At 47.7% G+C, this 13,387-nt stretch overlaps 1 protein-coding gene across 1 annotated transcript in view; it reads left to right on the top strand.

Moving 5' to 3' along the window:
• The window catches only part of MN1 (MN1 proto-oncogene, transcriptional regulator), a 71,129-nt gene extending 59,242 nt beyond the window's left edge, over positions 1 to 11,887 (top strand). The window contains 1 exon segment of the mRNA XM_020996659.2: positions 7,181 to 11,887. Within this exon segment, the coding sequence (XP_020852318.1) occupies positions 7,181 to 7,365 (185 nt within the window). The 3' untranslated portion in view covers positions 7,366 to 11,887.
• Positions 11,888 to 13,387: the final 1,500 nt, after the last annotated feature.

Here is a 13,387-nt window from a genome sequence, read left to right as displayed (position 1 = left end):
AACCTCCTGATCCTACTTTTTCTGATCTTTGTAGCCAGTCAACAAACCTTTATTAACCACTTACAGTAGGAGAGGTGCTGTGTAAAGCATGAGGGACACCAGAAGGCAACAGCAGTTTCTGCTCTGGAGAAACTCGTGTTCTTGGGGAGACAACATGGAAATTACTTGACCTGTACACGATAAATACAGGATCAGTTCAAGGCCTTTGGCTGTCCCCAGCATCAGTGCTCTGCATACAGTGGGTGCATAATGTGTTTCTGTTGAATTTGACCATGGCTGCTCTTGGCATCCTTTCCAGGGAAGGACTCCAGGGGCCTCTTTGTCTTAACTCTTTCCTCCTTGCATGCAGGGCTGAACAGAAGTCTCCCTTCGCTGAGAGATGTCATGCTCAGGAAAAGAGATACCCCAACCTCCGGCCATTCTCAGATCTCCCTCAGTAACACGATCTAGTCTCTGATATGAATAGCATTCTCTTAGCAGTGACTGCAGCAGGGGAAGAAGGGCTCTGGGAGACAGGAGCTCTGCTAGGACCTTAGGCAACTGCACCTCAGTTTCCCCATCGGTAAAATACGGCGTTTGCCCCTGAAGGCCTCTTGGGCCATGTCCACCTCTGACATTCTGAAGCTCTTTCCAAGCTCTGACATTTGATGCTCTGAGGTCCCCAGGAGGGAATGTTGGAGCTGGGAGGGGCCTTAGGGGTCCAGTGCAACCCCTCCCAACTGGATCCAGTTCTGTGACCTTGCCCTAAGCTTCAGTGATCCCTGCTTTCATATCAGCAGGGCTGTTCTTGGCTGGCAGAAGTTTTCTGTGTCTATACCCCAAATTTCATATATATATATATATATATATATTTTAGCCTGGTTTTCCCCAGGGCCCCTAAACCTCTGTTTCTCCTGCTGGTCTCTGCTTCCTATATGGAGACATTTCTGCTTTCCCATATTGGGTCAGGGGTTGGGGGGTGGGGTGCCTCCAGAAGCAGGGATGAGTTTGTACTGAGTCAGCCATTCTCCCCTGCCATTCTTCCCCTTTGTGAGGAGGTCAGCTTGGGGTTAGGGGCTTTGCCAGTGACTGTGAGACAGAGCACCCCTGGCCTGGGCAGGAAGGGATGGAGCCCACTTACATTGGTGCCAGCAGCATGGTGCTATAGGCCACTGGGCTAACCCCAAAGCTAAGGACAGCAGCATAGCTCAATTCTTAACTAGTTTAGCTTATCCCCCCACAAAATCTTCCTGGCTCTAGGCACAAGGGCAGCTAACTGCCTGCCTACCAGGTAGAATGGGGCCCCCAGCAACCCCAGACGACTAGTAGAATGCAGACACTGCCTGGGATTACCGAGGGGGAGCCTTGTCTTCTGGTTAGGCAGCTTCCTCAGCACTTAGGGGAAATCTTGCCAGCGCTTTCAGGAAGCTGGAGCCACCCCAGATCAGTGCCCCACACCCCCCTCTTATGATTCCTTTCTCACCCTGTAGCACTGAGTCTTTGGATCCTAGAAACTTAGGGCTGGTAGGAACTTCTGAGGACATTCAGTCCACCACCTACTGCCTGATTCATGAATCTCCAACCTAGACATCATCCTGAAACAAGGTGACATCCTCCTCTCCTTTCATCCTTTTGGGGCTGGGGAGCTCACTCTCTGTTGAGCCAGTCAGTCCCATTGAGGAAGAGGCTGGAGGTGGAGTGAATGAGGTAGTAGTTATTGTACAATCTTGTACTTCACCTTTGCCAGTTCCAAGTTTCTAGGAAAGCTCTTCCCTGTCCCAGTTTCTAGAAGCCTCCTGAGCAAGCCTGACCTGTGATACCTCTCCCTCTACACACGCATCAGCTCTGATTTCTGGGAATGTGCAGTGTGGGGAGAGAGCCTCCCAACAAGGGGTCCTGTTCGAGCAGCCTGGCACTGAAGGCAGGTCTGGCCCTGGGAATTACGTGGGAAGGCAATGATTTCACTTTTGGAGTCTTACTCTCCCTCTTCCTAACCCCTCTTGTCCTACTCTCGGGTCTGGCTGTTCAGAACCCCTGGCTTCAGGCCTTCACCCTGCCCCAGCTCCAAAATTTGATCTCCACATCCCCTCAGTATAGAATCACAGACTCTGAGAGCTTGGAAGGGGCTCAGGTATCACCCAGAACAACTCCTACTCAAGCAGGAGTTCCCTCCCTGACATTTACCCAAAAAAAACGGTCATCAGCCTCTGTTCAGAGACCTCCAGTGATGGGACCTCTACTGCCTCCTGACTGAGCCTATTCCCTTGGGGACAGCTCTAAATGTGTTTTCTTACATCAAGTCCGTCGTTGGACTTGGAGTCAGGAAGATCCCACCTCTGTCACCTACTAAGTGATGTTGGATACTTCTCCTGACCTCAGTTTCCTCATCTGTAAAATGAGGGGGCTTGGATGCGATGGTCTCTGAGTTCTCTTCCAACCCAACAATCTACAATCCCATAATCTTCAATGCAGGTGGTAAGAGAAAAGCAACCAAATGGAATTCAACTATACTAAAATGTGAATGACTGACAGAAACTTCAATCATACCCAGTGTACTTGCATGTTAATAGATGAAACATCTTAACCCAAATGACTGTTCACTTGGAGGAACCTCAGGTATTGAGTGGATATAGAGGGGCCCTTTTAGATTGGGGCACCTTACAAGATCTGTCCAACATGGTGGTGGCCAGAAAGGGTCACTCTGACTGCAGGTATCCCGGGATCTAAAAACACCAAAGAAAGGCCCCTTTAATTGTCAGCAAGGGGTCCTCAGCAACACTGTACCAGGAGGAGGGAGATTAGGGTTCAGGTCACAGGTCACAGGGGTGCCACTGACATGTGGTAGGATGTCGGTAAGTCCCTTTCCATCTGCAGGCCTGAGTTTTGTCTTCTGTAAAACAAAGGACTGGGATTTCTATGGTCCCTCCCAGCCTCTGATATTCCAGGTTCTAAAGCCCTTCAGTTCTAATATTCTCTGTTTTAAGGTTCCTTCTAGCTCTGATTATTCTCTATTCTAAGGTCCCTTTCAGCTCTGACATTCCATGTTCTAAAGCCCCTTCTCACGATGGCATTCCATGTTCCAAGGTCCCCACCAGTACTAACATTCTTTATTCTGAAGTCCTTTCCCATGGATCACAGGAATTCAACCTGGAAGTGGGCCTAAGAGGTTATTGATTGTGACCCCTCTCATGCGCTGATGAGAAGCCTGCAGCCACCTGCTCTTCTGAGCCCCAGAGGCCTTGCTCCCAGCCAGCAACTGAAGATTTTGTTCAGGTGCCTCTTAGGAGGAGACAGAGCAGTGGAGAAAAGGTGGAGAGCTCAGGGGGCTGACATCAGCCAGAAACTGCTGAGCTTGTCTCAGGAGCTGCCTAAGAGATGAGGAGGGCTGCCCCACCCCACCCAGCCACCAGCACCTGAGTCACCCCTTTGAGAAGGGGTGGAAAAGGGGGCGCTTCTGAGCTGGGGGTGGGGTCAGATGGGTGGGGTGAGACACCTAGGAGTGTTGGGGTGAAACCCTCTCTTCCTGGTTATAAGAGGATGCTGCTGTGTCTGGGGAGAGGCCTGTGGGTGTTTCCACAGAATCAAGGGAAGCTCTGAGCAAATGGGAAGGTATCACCTAGCAATAACAGCTTGTGTATTCTTGTAGTGGTTTAAAGTTTACTTATCACTTTGAATTCATTTGAAATCAACAAGCAGTTTTGAAATCACATACATTATGCCAGGTCTGCCGGCCAAGGAGTCAGCAAGTCCTGGGTTCAAGTCTCACATCTGACCCATATAGGCTGTTTGACGGGTTCTCTCTCAGTGACCCAGGCTGAATGAATGAATGAATGAATGAATGAATGAATGAAAAAAGCACTGATTAAGCACTTTGTTCTTGCTCAGTCATGTCTGACTCTTTGTGATCCCATAGACCATAGCATACCAGGCCCTTCTGTCTCCCGCTATCTCCTGAAGTCTGTTCAAGCTCACGTTCATTGCTTCCATGACACTATCTGGCCATCTTATTCTTTGCCATCCCCTTCTCTTTTGCTTTCAATCTTTGCCAGCATCAGAGTCTTTTCCAGTGAGTTCCATCTTCTCATTATGTGGCCAGTGTATTTAAGCCACATTAAACACTTACCATGGGGCAACTCCTGTGATAAGTGCTAGGTCTACACTTCCCTCTAGGAGCTCTAAATTCTGATAGAGGGAAGACAGTGCAGATCATTTGGGTCTGGAAAGTTACAGGGTTAGTGAGTGGGGCCACAGAGAAATAGATTGACATGCCCTATTCAGGCACAATGGCAGGGTTAATTTCATTGTGATTCCAGAACAGGAAGGTGCAGTAGGAGCTGATCTTCACTGACAGAGGGAGTTTCTTCATTGAAAGTTCCGTATACCTAATGTATGAAGTCTCAGGTCCGGTCCCATCTCATTCTGTGTGCTAGGCACTGTTCAAGGCATGTAGACAAAATGAAACATGAATGCCCTCCAGGATGGTACATTCTAGGGGACGGGCACCTTACACTCAAATAAGTAAGCTCCATGATCATGGGCTGGATTTGGGCTGAGGGCCATTGTTAGCCAACCCCTGGTTTATGCATGCAATAAAACAGTAAGTCAAGTGCTGCTCTGTGGCATTTGCTGAATTACCAGGTATAACAATCACCTGGAGCTGGTCTAAGCTGGCTGCAGTACACCTCTGTACATGGACCTCCCAGATGAGGAAAGTCCTTTTACCAATGCAGGGGGGCACCTTCTCTGCCACTTCTAGTCTAAGAGAGTAACTTGGGCCACTGAGAAGTGGAGTCTTTCCTGGGATCAAAGAGTGGGTATGTATCAGAGGCAGATCTTTGATGATGATGATGATGATGATAGCTCCCTGGCTTCATGTTGCCTCCCAAATTAAAAACAGATGTGAAATAAGTACAGAGTAATTAGGGGAGGGGGCTGGGTGGGGCGGAGAGCACTGATAACTTGGAGAATCAGGAAAGGTCTCTTGAGCTGAGCCTTGGAGGGTGCTAGGGGTTCTGAGATGTTGAGTAGGAAGCATGTTCCAGGCATGGGCACCAGCCTTTCCAAAAGTCCAGAGGTGGGAGATGGAATATGACATGAGAGGTCAGTTTGGCCAGGAGATGGTGTCCCCTCTGAAGGGGTATTTTTTGTATTTGCATTCCCAGTGCCTCTTCTAACTTGGCATACAGTAGATACTTAATAAGTGTTTGTTGAGTGATTGAGGAGGAAGGAGAATATGTTCCCAGAATCCTGGAGAGGGAAGTGGCTTAAGTGTTATTATCCTGATTTTCCAGAGGAGGAGATGAAGGAGGCAGAGTAAATTCATTATCTTCCTCTTTCAAACCCCACACCCTCCCAGTAGCTCTATTACTTCTGAGGGCACCGCCATCTTCTTACTCATTTAGGCCTGAGATGTTAGGGTTATCCTCGACGTCCCTCTGCTAATAACCCCACTGACAGGGAGCAGCTAGGTGGCACAGTGGATAAAACTCTGGTCCTGGAGTCAGGAGGACCTGAGTTCAAATCCATCCTCAGACACTTGACACTTACTAGCTGTGTGACCTTGGGTAAGTCACTTAACCCTGATTGCTTCCCCCCCCCCCAAATAACCCCACTGACACATCTCATTGTTTCTGTCTTCACATCTCTCCAATATGCCCCTTCTGTCCTTGGACCCTGCCCTGGTGCAGGACCTCATCATCTCATGGCTGGACTATAGCAGGAGCTGCTGGGAGGCCTGCCTGCCTCAGGTCTCTCCCCACTCTAGTCCTCCATTCGGACACCAAGGAGTCCTAAAGTGCAGGTCTGACGTGTCACTCTGTAATCTCCAGTGGCTCCCTATTACCTTCAAGATCCAATATGAAATCCTCTATTTGCTTTCTCCAGCCCTTCTTCCCTCCCTCTACATACTCTCTGTAGTCCAGTGACGCCAGCCTCCTTCTGTGCCTCACAGAAGGCACTCTCTACTTAGTCTCACTGGCTGCCCCTCTTCCCCCTGCCCTTTCCCCCTGTGGCTCACCCCTACCCCAGTCAAGGCTCAGGTCAAATCCACCCTTCTTCAGGAAGCCTTTCCCAATGCCACCCCAGGGCCTTTCCTCTGAGACTACCTTCCCTCTACCTGGTTATCTCATTAGAATGTAAGCTCCCAGAGGGTAGGGACCCTGCTTTTGCCTCAATCAACCAATCAGAACCAATTAAATGCCTATAATGTCTCAGGTACTGGGGTATAAGGATGAGGCCTCCTGGAGCATGAGCCCTGAGCTGGGCCTTGAAGGTTGGGTAGGATGTAGACAGGGAGACAAGACAGTGATTGGTTGCCACTGAGGCTGCTGGGCCTGCTTTGAGCAATGGGTAGGGTAGGGGAAAGGAATGGGGCCTTCAAAGCCTTTCAAATATAGGTTCCCTGAGGGCAGAAATCGTTTTGTTTCTGTATCCGGCTTTGTATCTAACAGAATGTGTGGCACATAGCATGGGCTTAAAGCATGGTCGTTGAGGAATGAGTGAAAACTTCAATTTCTTTTTGTCCATTTTCCTAATATATATGTGGGGCACAGGATAGAATGAGCACTGGACCTGGAGTCAGGAAAACTCATCTTCTTGAGTTCAAATCCACCTTTAGACACTTATTAGCTGTGTGACCCTGGGCAAGTAATTTAACCCTGTTTGCCTCCATTTCCTTACCTCTCAGATGAGCTGGAGAAGGAAATGGCAAAAACCATTCCAGTACCTTTGCCAAAAAATCCCCAAACCAAACCCAAATGGGGTCATGAAGAGTCAGCCACAGACTGAACAGCAAGAAATGTATATACAAAAATATATTTGTAAACATGTAAATACATATGTGTATATGTAAAACTATATATATAACTATATACCTCTCTTTACACACATACGCATATACATGTGTGCCTATATGTATATGCATAATATGCATATGTATGTATAATAGGTATACCATGTGGGGAGGGAGGGAGAGAGAGAGAGAGAGACAGAGACAGAGAAAGAGAGAGAGAGACAGAGAGAGAGAGACTTGGTTCTCGTTGAGAAGGTGGGCTCAAAAAGAAACCCAGAACGATGCTGGTCTCTCCACATCCCCAACAGTCTCTGACCGCTCCCCTAACCCCAAGCCAGCCCCTCAAATGCACCTGGTCTTGGTTTTCCTGAGCTGAATTTCGGGGTAACTTTTCTTGTTAACCCTTTCCAGGCCACGACCTCCCCCAGAACAAGACCTCGGCGGCGGCGCAGACCGGCAGCCATCTGCAGTGCCTCTCGGTCCACTGCACGGATGACGTGGGTGAGGCGAAGGGCAGGACCTCGGTGCCCACGTGGAGATCCCTGCACTCGGACATCTCCAACAGATTCGGGACTTTCGTGGCTGCCCTCACTTGAAACGCAAAAGAAAGATTTGTCCCTTCTGGTCACCTCCCATCTCCTCCTTGCCCTCCCCGGCCCCCAACCCCTTTACTCCCGCCCCCTACTCCACTTTTTAATTTGAAAGGGCCGCTCCTGCTGGGTGAACTATTTTTTTTTTCTGGTGGGTACCTGCTTAGTGGCATATGGACTGGAAAGGGTTAATTTAAAGTAAACCTCAGATTTCTTTTTTAATCGTCCGCCACAGTATGTTACCAGTGTTAACCCTTCTGCAGTTAGCACACTTTGGCTTAATTTTTTTTTTTCCTGCTAGAGATTTCTTTCCCATTATTCTGTAATCTTGGCATACACCTTTAGATGAAGGCTCCCCCATTTCATCTTTCTATGTGTCTGAGTGGTGTATGTCATAATAAGAAAAAAAAAGACTTTGTTCTCTCTCTCTCTTTCTCTCTCTCCTTCCTCCCTTCTTGTATCCCTTCCTACCTCTGTTTCTCCTCTCCCTTCCCCCATCTCTCTCTCTCTCTCTCTCTCTCTCTCTCTCTCTCTCTCTCTCTCTCTCTCTCTCTCTCTCTCTCTCTCATTTTTGTTTCCTTTCGCTTTGTTCAGTGCTTATTAAAATGGAAATCCTGGAGTACAGTGGTACCGGAATGATGTCGGTGGAAACAATTATCACCATATTCCTTACCAACACTGGACTGTCGTCTGCTGCCCTCCATCAGACAGAAACCAAACAGTTAATGCTCTAGCCTATGATGGTTTTTTTTTCTTTTTGTCCATTTCCTAAGAAAACATAGATATTTTTGTTAATGAGAATACACTTGGTCCTTAGCTCTCCTCCTCTCATGGTAGAGCTGGCCAGTCCTCTTTATTGGCTCACCTCACCTATCCACTACCTTTGGGAAGAGCACAGCCTTCATGAATGCTGCCTTTGGGGGCTGTTTCCTCCCCTCCCTTGCTCTCCCCTCCTCTTCTCTTCCCTCTCCTCCCTTCCTCTCCCCTCCTCTTCTCTCCCCTCCAGTCCTCCTCTCCCCTCCTCTCCTTTCCTTTCCCTTGTGGTCTTTCTTTAATAAACCATATTCTTAGGAAGCCAAGCTCGCAGGTGAGCCCTGCTCTTTGACCGTGCTTTGGGGGAAAAGACAAATCTCCCCATGTCATAAGGAGCTGATGAACCATCTTCCTCTTCCTCTTCCTCCTCTTCCATAGACCAGAGCTGGAGGAGGTGGGATCATGGGTTACCCTTCACCCAGGAACCACTCTTGGCCAGTCTCTGTTCCTTTCCCTTTTCCTGTTCTTTAGATGGGAAGGATTGCTTGGTCTGAGGGGAGGAGACTTTTGCTTCTTTGGGGACAATGGGGAAAAGGGCCTTGTTTGCTATTTCTTCTCCTTGGAAACGGGTTTGCAGTACCATTCCACTACGGCTGGTCCATCTTGCCCTGCTCTGGTTCACAGGCTGTTGGTTGCTTGAATCAGGGCCTTCTGAGGGAGCCCTAGTACCCCAAGACAAGGAAGGGGGAGGATAGAGGAGTCCTACTTCAGCTTCCACCATTCTCCTGTCCCTGCAGTCTTCAGTCACAGCTCAGGGGCAGCAGGCAGCCCAGAGAGGGGAGGGCTAACTTAGAGCACTGGGGCTTCCCCAGTTCTCTCTAGGCCGTGGGTAGGGACAGCAAGTGGAATTATGGGAGAGAGCAGTACAAGGGAAGTCAGGCTTCCTGGCTTCCACCCTGTCCACAGCCATAGTGTGCCCAGGCACAGATAGAGCTGGGGAGCTCCTCTGGTTTCTCGCCATCTGTGGAGGTCCAGATTCTATCCGGGGAGGCCACGACACGGCGGCTCCCCACAATGTAGGCAGAAGAGAGGAGAACAGAGGTGTGTAATGGGTCTGGGTGTGCAGACACTGTCCCTCCCCAACTTAGGGCCTGGGTCAGGTCCCTGAGGAATGGAGACAAGTGACATACAAGATCCCCGATTCCCAACACAAATGGTTTGGAAACTCAGCGCATTTCCCTGCTTTCACCAGGACTTCACTACAAACCCTTAGTATTTTAATTCCTGAATGATGTTTTCTCTTGCAGTCATCAAGGGTGGGGAATCTGTGGGGAATCTCAAAACACAACGAAATCCTAATTCTCTTCCCTCCCCTCTGCCACATCCTTCAGTTCTGGGTCAAAGGAGCATTTCAGGCACCGGGCAGTGGGGCTTTGGCCCCCTGTCCTCAAAAATCGTTGTTAATTGAATTTTTGTGACTGACAGTCCTGGACCCCCTGGGCACCATCCCAGTTTTTACTGCCAAAGGGGTGTTGAATGGGTGGGGAAGGCTTCTTGTAAAGGCTTCACGGGATTTTGAAGTGGGAGGAAGCCTAGAAGGTTAATCTAGACCAGGACCCCTTGGGCAACAGTCTGGTGAAAGGGACCCCTTCTCAGAATCATGTTTTGAAATGCATAAAATGAAATACATGGGATTACAAAGGACATCTACTATATTGAGATAAAGATGTAATTTTTTCCCATCCAAGTTTACTGACCCCCTGAAATCTTTCGTGGTTTAAGAACCCTTTGATCTAGTCCAATCTTCCTCATTTGAGGCCCGGAGAGGAGGAATGGCTTGGCTGGACTTCCCCAGATGGCCTCCACCTGAAGGTCCCTACTGTCATGCCCTCTCTGCTTCCATCATGAAACTAACCCACAGACAAGGAATATTGTCACCATCAAGTTCTGAACACTTTCCACCCCATTGAGTATGGGGAAGTAAAGTGGGGCAGGTGTTGATTACAACTGTTTTTTGAATACTTGTCCCCCCCCCCACCCCAAGCCACATCTTGTAAAAACCTGCAACGTCTTAAAGAAATGTGAGGCTGGGAGAGGTCAGGTAGCTTGGATCCCTCCTCAAGGTTGGGATGTAGAGAGCCATGAGTTGAGGCGGAGAGGGAATAAGTTGATTTAACTCCTGGGACTCCTCCCTACTCCTTTTTTGTGTTTTGCCCCTCCTCCTCCCCTCTGAAAATGTTTGGTTGTGGGATGGCTCAGTGCCCTTGGCAGAGGCCCAGCACTAGGGGTGACTGATACAAGTGAGCTGATCCGTGTAGCCCGGACAAGCCCAGGGTTTCCTCTGCTTCTTACCAGAGTGTTTATTAGTGGATGGCAATGGTCCCGATGACCAGGCTGGGTTCTGTCACCTGGGGCTGGCAGGCAAGGGCCCAACAGATGTTAGGAAGAAGGCGTTGATGCCTATAATGAAGCCTTATGGTGCCCTAGGCCACTGGTGGGCTAGTGGGGTGCCAGATACCATGCTGTGGTCAAATAAGTGACAGATCATCTCTCAGCCTGAGCTCCCCCCCCAAAAAAAACCCCCTCAATCCTGATTTAGAGTGAGCCTAAATGGTTAAATGCTCCATTGCCTACGTCACACGATTTAAAGAGTTTACTACAAATATCTTCCCTCTTAGAGTCTGGTTTCTTTTTCTTTTTTTTACACGGGGGAAGGGATGGGATTGGTAGGGGGTGGGGAAGGACTTATTTATACCAGCTGTATTGTTCATTTCAAAGAACTTTTGCAGATGGAAAGGGGGAGGAGAGTCACTCTCTCTCGTCCCCATCTTTCTCCCCCCATTCATCTCCTTTTTTGGTTTCTGTCTGATTTGGGAAGGATTCTCGTCATCCCAGGGGCCCAAGATCCTAGACAATCTCACCTAGAGACTAGGTTTTCAGGATCCCCTCTGAGAAAAGGCGTGTGGCCCACTACCGGCCTGCCGGGCATGCCAGCTTTATTTCTCATCCAATATTTAAGGAAAGGGGTAAACAAAATCCCCATTGGTCAATTCCAGGTATGGGAATTGGTTTTTTTCCTTCCATGCCTCAGTCTCCCCTTTATTTAAATGCCCAATGGAGATTTGGAGAACTAGTGGCTAGTGATGATCTGGCTTCTTTTTCTACCAGAATCCTTTCTCCTCCATGGCTCAAGGAAGGAAGGCAGGCAGGCAGCCACCCAGGTTCTGTCTTAGACTTTTTCCATGAGGTTGTTGGTTTGAGCAGCCCCCCTCCTCCTAGCTCTTGGGTGTTTGGGCTTCTGGAGTTTCAAGGTTTGAGCATTCCTGCTGTCGGTAATCCTGCCCTCCCCAACCCCCAATCAGACAGCTTTACAAGTCTTAAGCGAAAGGGTGTTATTTCTTTAAATTTGGTTAATGGGGAAAAGAAAAAAAATCAACAGGAAAGCATAACAGAAGCCCCCAAACACTGGTACTCTGTACTGAATAGCAACTCTTCTGATAATCTTATTGCACATGTAAAATACAAGAGCAGAACTCTGATATGTGTTAGGCAATCCTGCTATCTTTTTTTTTTTTGACTCTTGTTAAATTCATTTCCGAAATGCTTGGTTGGAAGACTGTAACGAGAGCTCATGAAATTGAGTGTTATTTTTCTTTCCTTTTTTTTTTTAAATGTAAAGTGCAGTCTTCTGTATTCATGCATATTGTATATAACTGTATATGTTTTACTGAACAACAAAATAACAATAAATATGATGTTAATGGTGGCGATTGTAGATCTCGGTGATGGCTTTTTTGTGTGTTTTCTTTGACAAACCCCCTTGGCACCTTTGGGTGTAGAGGGCTGGTCCATTAAAATCTGGCTGCTGTCCGACTTGGCAGTTAGAGGCACATCCATTGGTAAGTCTATGTCCAGTTGATTCAGTTGCAGAGAGGCATTGGGGTACAATGGAAAGAGCAATGGATTTGAAGCAGAGGTGCTAAGTTCAGTTTCCACACCTGGAACTTCTTATCCCCATCTCTGGGTTCCCTCCAGTGCCGAGGATCCCAATATCCCCTTTTGGACAGCTCTCATTTAAAAAAAATCATTTTAATGAAAAAAGCTATTTTCTGTCTTTTTCACCTTCAATTCCCTTCTCCCCATCAATTAAAAAATAAAAGCAAAGCCCTTTTTGTTTTTGTTTTGAAAAAAAGAAATGAATTATCTAGCTAAAGAGATTCCCACGTTGGCCAGACTCCAAAATGCGTATCTCATTTACCCTGAGTTCAACACTTCTGGCAGCAGGCAGGTAGCAGATCAAATCAGTGGTGCTTTGGAATCAGGGTTGGTCATTTTGTTGATCAGAATTCTTAAGTCTTGATTTTGTGTTTACCATGTATTTGTCCTCACAATTATATTAATTTTCTTCCTGGTTCTGTTCAGTTCTCTCTGCATCAGTTGCACCAGTCTTCCCAGGTTTCCCTGAAACCATCCCTTCTATCATTTCTTACAGCACCAAAGTGTTTCGTCGCATTTATATATGATTCATAGGCCATAATTTGTTCAGCCATTCTCCAATGGAGGAACACCCCCTGTTTCCAGTTCTTGGCCACCACAAAAAGAACTGCTGTAAATATTTTTGTACAGATGAGTCCATTTCCTTTGAGTTATTCCAGGTGTAAGCCTAGTATGAGAATTAGACAGCTCTCATTATGAGGAAGTTCTTTTTAGTTTTGTTTTTAAACATCGAGGCTTCCTTTGTCTCTTTGAAGCCTCCTACTCCTACTTTGGTGCTCTAGACCAGCTCTAGACCATGCGGTTGAGACCCCTAGTTGAAGAAGCTAAAGGGGTCACCAGTGGAAGAAGTTTAAGAAACCCTTCTCTAGACTCCTGCAGAGGGAGCACAATTTCTTGATATCCCTTCAATCATTTAAAGACAGATATCACATCCCTTCCTGAGTCTTCCCTTCTGTGGGCCAATTCTTTCAACTTTACTCTTAGGTCCTACTGACCCATACGTTTTGCACAGCTCGAACAAGCTTGATTATTTCTTTGCTATGTCCAGAGATTAAAAGCAGCAAATTTAGAGGGAGTAGAGAAGAATTTCTCCATGCTACACCTCATTTTTTCTCCTCCATAAATTTGAGAATTATCTCTAAGGTCCCTTGCAGCTGGAAATCCTCTGCTCCTAGACTGAGAAATAATGGTAGGCATCGACATCTGACAGATGAGGGAGGGGCTAGGAAATAGACGCAGGAGCTTGTACAGCTCAGTATCTTGGGGCCATTTTCTTTTC

This window comes from Phascolarctos cinereus, unplaced genomic scaffold (assembly GCF_003287225.1).
Source record: "Phascolarctos cinereus isolate Bilbo 61053 unplaced genomic scaffold, phaCin_HiC Scaffold_4;HRSCAF=312, whole genome shotgun sequence".
Taxonomy (NCBI): domain Eukaryota; kingdom Metazoa; phylum Chordata; class Mammalia; order Diprotodontia; family Phascolarctidae; genus Phascolarctos; species Phascolarctos cinereus.
The sequence above is the reverse complement of the archived record's forward strand: the minus strand, read 5'-3'. Positions and strand labels throughout refer to the sequence as shown.